Source organism: Trichosurus vulpecula, chromosome 1 (assembly GCF_011100635.1).
Source record: "Trichosurus vulpecula isolate mTriVul1 chromosome 1, mTriVul1.pri, whole genome shotgun sequence".
Taxonomy (NCBI): domain Eukaryota; kingdom Metazoa; phylum Chordata; class Mammalia; order Diprotodontia; family Phalangeridae; genus Trichosurus; species Trichosurus vulpecula.
In genome coordinates, this window is record NC_050573.1 from 435,897,206 (window position 1) to 435,910,872 (window position 13,667).

Below are 13,667 nucleotides of genomic sequence, written 5' to 3' on the forward strand. Positions count from 1 at the left end.
CATCTTTCAGTTCTTCCCCAGGGCCATTGCTCTGCGCTCCTTTCCCATCTCAACTCTTTGGCAAGCCAATTGGACTCTACACTATTCTCTCAGCTCTCTTGCCCCCTTATCCTATCTATGATCTTGCCCTGGCAAGTCCCAGCCTTGGATCACTCTTACCATCTGCTGCCTTGCATTTGTACTGATGAATGAAGATAGATAGAATCATGGAACTATGCTGTTAGGATCCATTACAAATTTATGTTACACAATTCTAACATGGTCTCCAACACGGCAGAGGGATCTTTTTACATCTCTCTAATCAAACCAACTCACAGCTTTTCTTAACATTTTTATCTCTCTTCAAACCTCCCATGGCTACCCCTCTTCCCACCCTCCCAGGTGAGAACCTTGCCTCATATTTCACTGAAAAATTCACTGAAAAAGAAGTCATTTTCCTCTCTTCATCTCACATCAGTCGGACACCTTCTGCCACTGTCTTCTCCTTCATTTCTGTCTCACATAAAGGGATGGTTCTTAGGCAGTTTTCAGAGGAAGAAGTTAAAGATATCTATAATCATATGAAAAAATGCTCTAAATCACTACTGATTAGAGAAATGCAACTCAAAACAACTCTTAGGTACTGTATCACACCTGTCAAATTAGCTAATATGACAAAACAGGAAAATTATAAATGCTGGAGAAGATATGGGAAAATTGGAACACTGATGCATCGTTAGTAGAGCTGTGAACTGATCCAACCATTCCAGAGAGCAGTTTGGAACTATCCCCAAAGGGCTATAAAATTGTGCACACCCCTTGACCCAGCAATACCACTCCTAGGGCTATATCTCAACTGCTTTTTCCTCGGTCTCCTACCTGTCTAACACCTCAGTCTCCTTCCCTACATCTTCATCCAGGGTCTTCTCTCTTCTCCCACTATACTATTTTCCTTGAACATCTCAACTTTCAAGGATTCAATTATTATCTCTATGCACTAAGTGGTGCAGTGGATAGAGGACTGAGCTGGGAATCAGGAAGATTTATCTTCCTGAGTTCAAATCTGTCCTCAGACACTTACTAGCGGTGTGACCCTGGGCAAGTCACTTCACCCTGTTCGCTTTGGTTTCCTTATCTGGCAAATGAACTGGAGAAGGAAATGGCAAACCATTCCAGGATCTCTGCCAAGAAAACCCCAAATGGGGTCATGAAGAGTCAGACATGACTGAACAACAATAATAAATGCACATGATTATCAACTCTGCTTATCTAGCCCTAATCTCTAACCTTGAGTCTTGGGTTTCCCACGGTCTATTGTATATCCTGAGTTAAATGTTTTGTAAATATCTTAAACTCAATGTGTCTAAACCCCTCCCCTCTTCCTGACTTCCCTATTACAGTACAGAATGCCACCTTGCTCCCAGTCACCCAGGCTGAAGTTTAAAGTTTGAAGTTTAAAATTGTTTTCATTTTACCCTGAAACATCCTGCTTCCAGCCCCTTCCCATCTCACATACCGCCCATCCCCTTTCCCTTTTCCTTTTCCCTTTCCCACTCCAAAGAGAAAGAGCCAAAAGTCACCCAAGCTGGAAAATGTAGGTTATTAACCTCAGTTCATTACACACACACACACACACACACACACACCCCATATATAATTTGTTGTAAAGTCCTGTACAGTCTACATTAGTAAGATCTCTGAGATTCCTTTTCTTTCCTCTGACACTGCTACCACTCTGGCTCAGGCCCTCATCACCTTATGCCTGGGACCGTTACAATAGCAAGCCAGTTGGTCTCCCAGCCTTAAGTCTCCCCTCCATCCAATCCCCCCACATTCAGCTATCAAAGTAATGATCTTCCTAAAGAGCAGATCTGACAACAAAGACTGGTTTTTCCTTTTTTTTTTTTTTGAGGGGGGAAGGCAGGGCAATTGGAGTTAAGTGATTTGCCCAAGGTCACACAGCTAGTAAGTGTGTCAAGTGTCTGAGGCCAGATTTGAACTCAGGTCCTCCTGACTCCAGGGTTGGTGCTCTACTCACTGTGCCACTTAGCTGCCCCCAAAGACTGGTTTTTGCCCTACTTTGTGTCCCCAGGACTTAGCAAGGTGCCTAGCATATAGTAAGCACTTAATAAATGCTAGTTGACTTGACTTATAACTAACATTTATAGAGCCCTTTAAAGTTTGCAAAGCATCTTCCATATACTATCTCAGTTGATCTTGACAACAACCCTATGAGGTAAACATTATTCCCACTTTACAGATAAACAGATTAGAAAACTGAGGCTGAGTGTCACACAGCTAGTAAGTGCTTCTATCAGGATGTGAATTTTGACTCTTTCTCTTTGGGGTGGGAAAGGCAAAGGGAAAGAGGATGGGCAGCATGGGAGATGAGAGAGGGCTGGAAGAAGGATGTTTCAGCTTAAAATGAAAACAATTTTAAACTTCAAATATGCAGTCCTTTCTTGCCCTAGATCGCTGGGCTTCGACTTCTCCTCCCCTCTTCCAAAAAAAAAAAAAAAAAAGACTGAGGGGGAAGAGAAATCCTAAACTACAGGTAGAGGCTCAATAAAATAGTAACTCTTGTTTTTTAAGACTTTGTTTCTGTCCATGTGCAGTGCATAAACGCACAATATCATGTTGTACTTGTTATAACTGTTTCAATCAAAAATAGGGACCTGTGATTTCATCACAGTGTGAGGAATTCTAGATTCCTCTTCCAATGATGCCGATTGGCTTCTGATTTGTCTCCTTAGTCTCAAAGAGTTGCCTTGAGGAACTGAGAAGGGCAGTCTGTCAATACTTATTAAGCACCTATTCTCAGATGCCTCAGGGTTAGCAGCTGGGGACACAAAGACAGAAATGTACACATACACCCGGCCCTTAAGGAGCTTATGTGGTCTCCCCTGGCATTTTGTTGTGGTTATTCAGTTGTTTCCATTTTGTCCTACTCTTCTCGACCCCATTTGGGATTTTCTTGGCAAAGATACTGAGGTGTTTAGCCATTTCCAGTTTATTTGACAGATGAGAAAACTGAGGCACACAGGGTTAAATGACTTACCCATGGTCAATAGAGAGGCCGGATTTGAACTCAGGAAGATGAGTCTTCCTGACGTCAGGCCCAGCACTATATCACCTAGCTGCCCCTCCCCTGGTATAATATGTATATAAAAATAAGTACACACAGAATACATCCCAAATAAATACAAGGCAATTTTGGGAAGGAAGACACTTGAGTATGGCAGATCAGGTTCAGAAAAAGTTTCTCGTAGAAGGTGATGCTTGAATTGAGTGAGGTAGGAAGACCTACTGCAAAGGTTAGAGGGAAGTGAGAGGAAGTGAAAATTGCCTGCAGAGATAACTTTACATAACAATTTGGCTGAATCTACAGGGTGTCAATTTGAGGGGAAGTGCAGCACGACTTCTTTATGTTTAAACAGTACATGTTCTGGACAGAATGATTTAAATTTTATTAAAACCAATTTAAGTAATTTTGATAGCTGTGTGAAGCTAGTTGAGCTAGTATGTCTTGTGAATTCTTAACTCCAAAGCCAGCCCTTTGCTTCCTCTCCTCAATCCAAAACAGCATAGTTAAAATAACAACATGGCAGAATGATGGCTAAGAAGGAGGTAGGGAGTTCGGGGTCTTTAACTGAAGAAGTCATCTTGCAGGGTGAAGGGTTGACACAATTCTTGCTACCAGGGGGCAGACAATACTAGTGGCCCCCTTGTATATTTAACTCACAGGGTCTCGGGCTGTTTAGAGTTGGAATTTAGCTTTTTTCATTAATTCTACTTTGATACATTTTGCTGGGTCTCACATGATTCTGGAACCCAGAGCAATGAAGCAACTTGGGACAAACAAGCAGCAACACAATGAGTGGGCTACAAAATGTTAGCACTTTGTAAAAGTAAACCTGGAAATGTGTGTGTGTGTATGTGTGTAGATATAATATGGAAAATATGTGTATGTAAATACTAAACTTGAAATTTGTATTTTGTAGGCCAGCTGCTTAAATCCCACCAGCCCTGCTATATATTATATTTTCTACATTGTATTATATATATATAAAAAACCTGGAGGTGCACGCACAAATGTATGGGTCTATAAAAACCTGGAAAGTATGTATGTGCCTGTGTGTGTGAGCATGCTCAAATGTATCTACTTAAAACCTCAAACCCCAAGGTCAGTTAGAGTGATGTCTACCCCAAGTATGTGAAGATGTCCCCCAGCAGAATGGGCAGGTGAAAATTATTTGTTCCAATAACCATGTGGACCGCTTAAAGCTTGGTCAGACACTAAAGATGCCAAGGTCATCCACTGCATCTCTGAGCTGTCTTGACTTTTCTCTGGCCACTGAACTTCAAGGACTCTGGAAGAAAGGGTGAGGCTGAGCAGACTTTGTTCAACGCTGCCTCACTCAAATCCAGTTCACTTAAAAGTCAAGACATGAGCCTGTGATGTCATTAGTTCTCTTTTTGAAAACGAAGGACAGACATTTAAAACCTGCAAATATACATGTATGTGTATATATATATATTATATATGTATATAATATATATACATACACATGCATATAGACATATAGGACATATATGTGTACCTGTAAATATGTGTGTATATACGTAATATATATTTTATATGTGTGTTTATATGTAATATATATACATATGTATATGTGCATGTCTATATACATAAAACCTGGAAACGTGTGTGGGTATCTGTGTGTGTATATGTGATGGGGTGCTTGTACCCTAATTCTAACATTACATTTCCCCTTAGCCTCTGTTTGGGTGCCTGCGCCTGAACTCCAGTTCTAAAATCACATCTCTCCCTAGTTTCAAAGCATTGGCCCTAGCAGTCTCTCTCTCCAGCTAAACCACAGCGTGCCCCAACTAACTTATCTCTGCTTCTTCTCAGTAAGTAGCTACGCCTGATTATCTAACATATATCCTAGACTGAGTCAAATGCGTACTCCCTTACATTAATCTTGTCTAACAAGACACGTGATGGAGTCCACCTGGATAGTCCCAGTCAGCCATGAACTTTTGGTGACTTGGTGACATTTCACAGCAAAAACCACACCTCCTCCTAGGCCCCCTGCCTTAGGCTATTTCCCAATGAACTCTGGGTAAGATACCTGCACAATAGATACAAAAAGTGCATGTTCCTTTAAGAACCACTCCTTAATTGTGCTTTAACCACTCCCTAATCCCACCCCAAAACACCTAATTGACAGATTTCACCCCTAAATCTTGTACTTCAACTTTCCCTGTAGCCATGTATGTTTGCAGATTCCCTAAGAACTCTTAGGGCTGAAAAAGCATCTTTGCCTCCTTGACTTAAAGAATGCTTGGGTCTGGGAATTCATTCCAGGCAACCTGGGAACTTTGGTTTGGGATTCTTATGTGCCTGGGGATCATTTCTCCCCCAACATATGTATACATGCATATGTATATGTGTATATGTATGTATATGTATATATGTACGTACACAGATACCTGGAAAAATGTTTACATTAAACCTAGGAAAAATATATACACACATATGTTACACACACACACCCCAGGAAAAATGCCCTCTCTCCCGCGGTACGAAGGGCTTAGAAATGAATTCACTTGCGCAGAAAGACAGATACTTGTTTGCATGCAGTTTCCCGCGTTAGCCTGTAAGCTCCTTGCGGGCAGGGGCAGTTTTTGTTCTTTGTATCCCCTGGCACTTAGCATAGTGACTGGTACACTGCCTAAGTTTCATAACGTTTGTTTAGGCTTGGGCACTTAAATGTTGGCCAAGGCTCTCCTTACCCACCCCGCCCCGCTAGCCCCCGAGCTCCGGGGAATGACTCTCGAGGCCTCGGAACCAGCTTCTTCATGCCTCGGACGTCCAGGTGCGATAACCCACGGCTGCAGAGCTCGGCAGGAACGAGGGCGCAGCGTCAGGCCCCGCCACGTGAGTAACGCCGAGCGCTCCCCGGCCCGTAACCCCGCCCTCCTTTCGAACGTCCTGCCGGGATCGCCAAGGAAACGCATTCTCGGAGGAACTCGCAGCCGTCCAATAGAGGGCGAAGGAAGGCGACGAACTAACCAATGAGCGGAGAGCTGTGCGGGATTTAAACCTCAGGCTGGCTGCTGCTCGTCACTGCGTGCTGGGACGAACGGCTGTTGCTGAGCCTGCTGCTTCTGAGCTCTCAGGGAGCTAGGCTGGGGTGGGGGGGCCCGCTGCCATTTATCTGTGCTTTCTCTGTCCCTGTTTGTGTGTGTGTGTGTGCGCGTGTGTTTGTTTCTTTGTTATTAGCTGCCGCCTGGAAAGGTGGAAGTCATGGCTCTCCGTGTTACTAGGGTGAGTTGCTCCGAGCGGTGGAACGAACCTGCTCTTGACCCATCGCCTTGTTACCCGCACCCCTACCTGGCTTTGAAGGGCAGCTGGGGGAGCGCACCCGGAAAGGTCATCGATATAGGGGAGAAGGCGGCACAGGGGGGGCATTATTCTGCAGAGGGGCTGGGGGGGGGAGGGGAGGGTAGAGAGGAGCACCCTGAGGGACCCAGGGAAAGGGAATTGGGGAAGGGTGGGGGGAAGAAGGATAGAGGTTTTTCTTCTAGAACCTGGTTTTCCCAAGACCAGATCCGGGAGATAAAAGGGTTTGGGAAGTGGGTTAGTGATGTCCTATTATGGGAAACTTAAAATGGGGTCCAGGCACCACACCCAATCGAATTCATGATTGCCCTTGTGTCTCTGCGGGAACCAGCCTCAGTGGAGCTTGAAAGCCTGGGCGTGGGGAGGTCGGGGGTCCCCTCCCTGCTTCCACTAACTGTAGGACCTTAAGTAAGTACTAACCTCTCCCAGGTTGTTTTCCCCTTTTCTACATTGGAAGGGCATTGATTCGTGGGGAGGGGGGGGTGAAGGGGAAGGGAAAGGAAAAGGAATGGGATTGGAACTAGATTGATTTCTCTGTAATCAAATAATGGGGAGTGGAGAGTCAAATTTGTTTCCTGCATGGGACAGGGGCCTCTACTGAGTCTATTGTTTCCAGACTTGCTTCCTGCTGTCACCCTTAAAGCGAAATAAGTTCAACTGAACACTAGGTGCAGTTAGACTTGCGTCACTTTTTACCTTTTAACCATTTTGTTAATTTTTTGGGTACCTTTTGCAGAACATGAAGCTCAATGCTGAGAATAAACTGAAGGGCAACGTCCCAGGTGCCAAGAAGGTGCCTGTACCCACAGCTGCCTCCAAGCCTGGGCTGAGACCAAGAATGGCCCTGGGTGATATTGGCAACAAAGTGTGTGAGCAACAGCAGGCACCTCCATCAAAAATACCTCTGAAAAAGGTAATTCTCTTACTTTGATTCTCATAAATGAGTCTTCCTCTTCTAACTGTAAATCCTTCCTTATTTATTTTCTCTTTCCAGGAAGCCAAAGCTCCCATAGCAAAAGTAGCTGCTAAAAAAGCCCCCAAACCGGTAGAAAAGATGCCTGTGCCTGAACCTGTTAAGGAAGAGAAACTAACTCCTGAGCCTATTAAGGTAACTGATTCCTAAAGACATTATTTTTTGCAGATCGAAGCATACTACTTTCTTGTAGTTTTTCCCTTTTCATACTACTTTCTTGTAGTTTTTCCCTTTTGTTCTGAATCTTCTTTCATTGCATGACCAATGTGGAAATGTGTCTAATATGTGATTGTACATACTATAGCCTATATCAGATTGCATGCCATCTTGGGGAAGGGAGAGCAGAGGGGAGGGGGATAATTTGGAACTCAAAATCTTATTAAAGCGAATGTTGAAAAATAAAAATAAATAAAGGAAAAAAAATAAAATTAAAAATTCTTTTGATTGATGTTCCCACATATTTCATTCACATGATTAAAGGGTGCCAGTCAAATGAATCGTGTAGACAAGGAATGTGTTTCATCCACATACTTGAAGGTGCCAGTCACATGAATTATGTTGACAAGGAATAGACAGAAACTGCTAATTTCTACTGGCCAAGTTCACTGGCCTTGTTTGCACACAAGCATCTTTAGAATGTTGAAATGTTTCCTTGAAGTTACTGGATATAGGAATAGGAGCAGCTAAGTGGTGTAGTTGATAAAGCATTGGGCCTGGAATCAGGAAGATCTGAGCTAACATGCAACACCAGATACTTATTAGCTGTGTGACCCTGGGCAAATCACTTATTTCCTCTTTGCCTCAGTTCTTCATCTGTAAAATGGGGGTACACAGAGAAGGCAATAACAAACTACTCCAGTATCTTTGCCAGGAAAACCCCATTTTACAGATGAGGAACTGAGGGAAAAGGATAAAGAAAACTAAGGTTCTGCCTTCCATTCAAATCAATACCTTTCCTTCTGACACATACCTATCTAACCATTAAACTATAACCATTAGGTATAGCCAAGTTTACCTTTGTTAATAATGCTGGTCAAATGACAGGGTAATTGTATACCTCTCTGTCAGCACAGGGAAAAACGCCCAGAACATTTTATATTTGCTTCTACTGTGTTTAAATCTTGAATCAACAAACTTGTGGCCTTTACAGAACTAGTCAACGTTTGATACATTATTACTCCAAGAGATGCTGCCGTAGAATACAAATTGAAGATTTTTTTTTTCCTGAGGGAAAAACACAGAGACATCCGTGTAGCAATAACTACTTGATAACTATAATCAGAAAGTCCGCTTGCAGTCTGGTATATCAGGACAGTGTTGATCCCAAGAGCTTTCTGTTATCAGGTGGACTCTCCATCCCCAAGCCCAATGGAAACATCTGGGTGTGCACCTGCAGAAGAGTTTCTGTGCCAAGCTTTTTCCGATGTCATACTTGCAGTGAAAGATGTTGATGCAGACGATACAGCTGATCCAAACCTTTGTAGCGAATATGTGAAAGATATTTATTGCTATCTTAGACAACTTGAGGTCAGTACTCTTAGAATCTTCCAAAAGAGACTTCCTGTTATAACTGGAGGGTTTGGGGGGAATGCAAGTTGGAGGCAAAACCATTTTTATTTTTAAAGTAATACTTTTATTTTTTTAATATTTTTAGAATAATTCATTAAAAACCCCATTTACTAATAGTCTTAATAAAGTACAGCTAATAATAAGTCTGTGAATGACTAGCATTCAAGATAACGAACTTTATATATTGGACATAAAGAAGAACTTTTAGCCATTTAGCAATAACTTACCTTCCTAGATGCAGCTGTCTCCTATGTTCAAGGTACCATGCTCCATGGAATGTAATTTCAAAAGATGACTTTTTTTTTTTTAATGCAGGAAGAGCAGGCCATCAGACCAAAATACCTGGTGGGTCAGGAAGTCACTGGGAACATGAGAGCCATCCTAATTGACTGGTTGGTACAAGTGCAGATGAAGTTCAGGTTGCTACAGGAGACTATGTACATGACTGTGGCCATCATTGACCGATTTATGCAGGTGAGCGAGGGTCATTTTGAGTCCCTAGAGAAGCGTTGCATCTCTCCAAAACCTTTGAAGTTGTCATTTGAGAGGAATTTTTCCTCCTACTTTGGAGTTGCCTCTGGTGACATACCACAGAATGTGACACAAATAAAGGCTCGCCTTGGAATCAGGAAGATAGGAGTTTCAATCATCCTGATGGCTAGCTGTGAGACAATAGACAAGTTACTTTTAACTTGCTGAACCTCTGTTTTCTGGCCTGTAAAATGAGGATAATGTTTGCAGTATTGTATGTTATTATATAATATGATGTATTACTTAAGCCCTCAGGGGTTGTTTGTGCTTAAATGAGGTACTTTGTAAAACTTAGGGTCAAACAGCGGTACTGCTACCCCTAATCATCATCATAATGTGACTGACATTTATATAGGGTGTTAAAGATTGCAAAGCACTTGTGTACATTCTCATTTGAACCTCCTGATAACCCTGTGAGGAAGATTTTATTAAACCGGTTTTTCTGATGAGGAAATTGAGACTTGGAGGTTGAGTGAAGTGACTTCCTCCTGGTCACACAGCTTCTGTGTCGAGGGAGGGTAGGAGAGAAGCTCTTGTAAGGTGTGTTATTAGTGGTTAGAGGTGTCTCATGTCTCTTCAGGTGGGTTAGTGGCTAAAAACAGCCTTCTGATAACTATTAAAAACCAAATGTCTGTCAAAATCTGCCAATAGTATTTTCTCATTACTGTTTATCTTCTAGTTGGGCTGTGAGTTTAAAGGGGAAGGGGAGGATGTTTCTCTGAGTCCCTCTCAGTGGTCCCTTCCAAGGAAGTGGGCCCTGAAGGAGTTACCCGTCATGAAGAGAAGTCTGTTTGCCTTGCATCCATTTGGCAGCCACTCTCATTTCCTAAACTTCTTCATGGATCGATCTTGCAGGATAATAGCGTGCCTAAGAAGCTGCTGCAGCTGGTGGGTGTTACAGCCATGTTCATTGCCAGCAAGTACGAAGAGATGTACCCACCTGAAATTGGAGACTTTGCCTTTGTAACTGACCACACGTATAGCAAGCATCAGATTCGGCAGATGGAAATGAAGATTCTAAAAGCTTTAGACTTCAGTCTGGGTCGTCCTTTACCCCTGCACTTTTTACGCCGAGCATCTAAGGTTGGAGAGGTGAGTTGAATCCTTTGTTCAGGCTGGTGGTATGGATAAAGTTATGATCTAATGTAAGCAGGTCTTTTAAGTACCAGAGTCACACTAACCTCTTTTACATTTCATGTTTCTTACACTTTGCCCAACCTGAATAGATGGGCAGGTGCCTGCTATGAACAAAGAATGGTTATGGGGATATGAAGGTGACAGTTGGTATCATGAGGGGAGAAGGCCATTTTAGCTGAACCTTAGATTCCTACATGAAAGAAAGTGTAACAAGACTACAAAGACAGGTTGGAGCCTGTAAAGGGCTTCAAAAGTAACAGACAACTCACGTGATCCCGTAAAATAGAAAGTGAGAGACTTTCCTGAAAGACAATTAAGATACTAGCTTTGGGAGTACACTTCTGTAGGTCATGTGGTACTCCTCAGGAAACCAATGAAAGGATTACCATGGTGTGGCCATGTTTTTTGTCCACACTTGGTAGCTCTTTGAGGAAGGAGGTGTGATAGAGACCTACAGTTAAGGATTGAGGGCTTGACCAATAGCAGGGAAAGGACTCAAGGGCTAAGTATCCTGCTGATATGGGTTAAATTGGGTAACTATAAGGTCAGGGGGTCTATGGACTGGCAAAGCAAGAAATGAGAATTCAGAGGTCAAGGTGAAGACAGAACAGACTTGGGAAGGGTGAGGCATTGGGAGATGTAGAAGGACCTGAAATTGTGGTCAAAGAGGAGAATTTCGGAGTTTGAAATATTTTTGGGTGCTGATAAGGTCTTATGGCAAAGTGGTGACTGGTTTTGATGTGAAGCATTTTCTGCTCTAGGGTCATCAAGTTACAGAGGATTTTGTGCTTTCTTGCCATTCAGAACAACTTGGATCATGGGCTGAATGTCCCCAAATCAGTATATTTAAGTCCTTCAGGGCATAGTTTTGGAAAGTCCAGAGGTTGTACTATTAAGGCAGGTGGCAATATATCCTGTATAGACAGTTGGATGGAACATGAAACCTGGCCTGGTATTGATTGGGCTGGCCAAAGGTAGTGGGATGGCAGTATGATCATGGAAGTTTAAAGTTATAGATTTGTGGGTATAGTTTTCTTTAGTGGAGTTTAGTACCTTTCTTAGATCAAATGGTTTCCAAACAAAAGTTTAGTGGACTCTGCCAAGAAGAAAATGACTTCTCCTTCCAGGTTGACATTGAACAGCACACCTTAGCCAAATACCTGATGGAACTCACAATGGTGGACTATGATATGGTCCACTTCCCTCCTTCCCAGATTGCAGCAAGTGCATTTTGCTTGGCATTGAAAGTCCTTGACAATGGTGAATGGGTAAGCCCTGTATGCTCCATCTTATACTTGAGTGAACTTCTTGGTACTTGTATTTTTATTGTGACTTTTCAGCCTCTAAATCTGCTAAGGCCAATCTGATTTATAAAGTAAATACTATTTTTTCTGATTTCACCTCCAAACCAAATGAGACAGAGGCATGAAGAAGTGAGGATTCTTTATAGAATTTGAGTAGCAAGTACTCTGAAGTAAGTTCTTATTTGTTCCTCTTTCAATTCAATACCTCTTCCCTAAAATGATAGCTGGTTACAAGCAGCAATCATCTCCCTCTCCTGGACAGACACATACATACACTTATTTAACTGTCATCAGTCTTAGATCGCAGTGTCATTTTATGAAAAGTGTAGTTTAGCATTTAAAAATCTCTTAATAATAATAGCTAGTGTTTATATAGTGTTTACCACGTGTCAGGCATTGTGCTAAGTGCTTTACAATTATTTTCTCATTTGATATGTTGACTCACAGACCCCAACTCTTCAACACTACATGTCCTACACGGAGGAGGCCCTTCTGCCTGTAATGCAGCACATGGCTAAGAATGTGATCCTAGTGAACCGGGGCCTTACAAAGCACATGGTAAGTGGAAATGGGTAGGGACCATGCTGGAATTTCTGGGTTAAGCCAAGTGTAAGTAATTGTGTGAGAGAGAGAGAGAGAGAGAGAGAGTGTGTGTTAAGCTTTCGTTTTTTGTAGATAAGTGCAAACAGTTCAATTGTCTTAGCACCTAAGATCTATGTTTGGTGGTTTGTTTTCCTTAATGTCTACCAAATTTTTTTTTTTTTTTACTCTTTCAGGCTATCAAGAATAAGTATGCCAGCACTAAGCACGCAAAGATCAGCACTATTGCACAACTGAATTCTGTAGTAATTCAAGATCTAGCCAGGCCACTAACAAAAGTGTAACTCTTGATTTTGAATTGTAGTGAAATCTGCAATAAAATCGGCACCATGTGCCTTTTTGTACATATTATAGCTCCTAAATATTTGTCATAATAAAGTTTTCTTTTGTCCCTTTTGCTTTTATGTGTTAACTTTTTTAATATCAGTCTCTCAGAAGCATTTTCGGTTTTGTTTATTTGTTCAGGTTAGACTTAATGCAAGTAAAGGTTGAGTCAATCTGGAACTTATATTCAGTCTAATGAGTGAAACAATTAAGTGTTATGCCTGCCATATCAAAGATAAAGGAGGTCTGTGGGCTGGTATAATTAAAGGCCTCAAGGAAGAGATTTGGACCCATCCTCACATTGCCCCCCCCCCCCCCCCCGTAGAAAAGGTCTTTTTCATTTTTTCTTAAAAATTTCTTCCTCTGTATCGAGTTCTTAACCTGTTCTGTGTCATGGACCCCTTTAGCAGTCTTGAAGCTTATAGAGTCCCTTCTCAGAATAATTTTTAGATGTATAAAATAAAATGCATGGCATTACAAAGAAAACTAATTATGATTAAATACCGTTGTCAAGATATTTTTAAAACAACTTTACAGACCCCAGGCTAAGAACTCCTGTATACTCATCTGCAGAGGAAGAAATAGTCCTCATTACTAAGACTTTTGCCCTTGATTTAGCTTTTTTGGGTACCTTACATTATCATTTCTATCTCCAGATCCTCCTCTTTTTATGATCCTGTTGGAGTCTCTCTACTTCCTTTTTTGCTCTTTTTTTTCCTCCAACCCATATTCAAACTACTCTGGGTATAAATTATCAAATCAGAGATGCTACTTTAAAACTTATGTCCACTTCCATGGTATCACATGTTTGTAGTCGTCCTGTCTTCTCTGACCTCTA

General features: G+C 42.0%; 1 protein-coding gene across 1 annotated transcript; it reads left to right on the top strand.

Moving 5' to 3' along the window:
* The first annotated feature begins 6,114 nt into the window (after positions 1 to 6,114).
* CCNB1 (cyclin B1) lies at positions 6,115 to 12,901 on the top strand. Its single transcript, XM_036769043.1, has 9 exons — positions 6,115 to 6,316; positions 7,128 to 7,304; positions 7,386 to 7,499; positions 8,709 to 8,891; positions 9,249 to 9,407; positions 10,320 to 10,556; positions 11,729 to 11,869; positions 12,353 to 12,463; positions 12,682 to 12,901. Exons 1-9 carry the CDS (start codon positions 6,296 to 6,298, stop codon positions 12,787 to 12,789), a joined length of 1,251 nt encoding a protein of 416 aa, XP_036624938.1. The 5' UTR covers positions 6,115 to 6,295; the 3' UTR covers positions 12,790 to 12,901.
* The last annotated feature ends 766 nt before the right edge of the window (positions 12,902 to 13,667 follow it).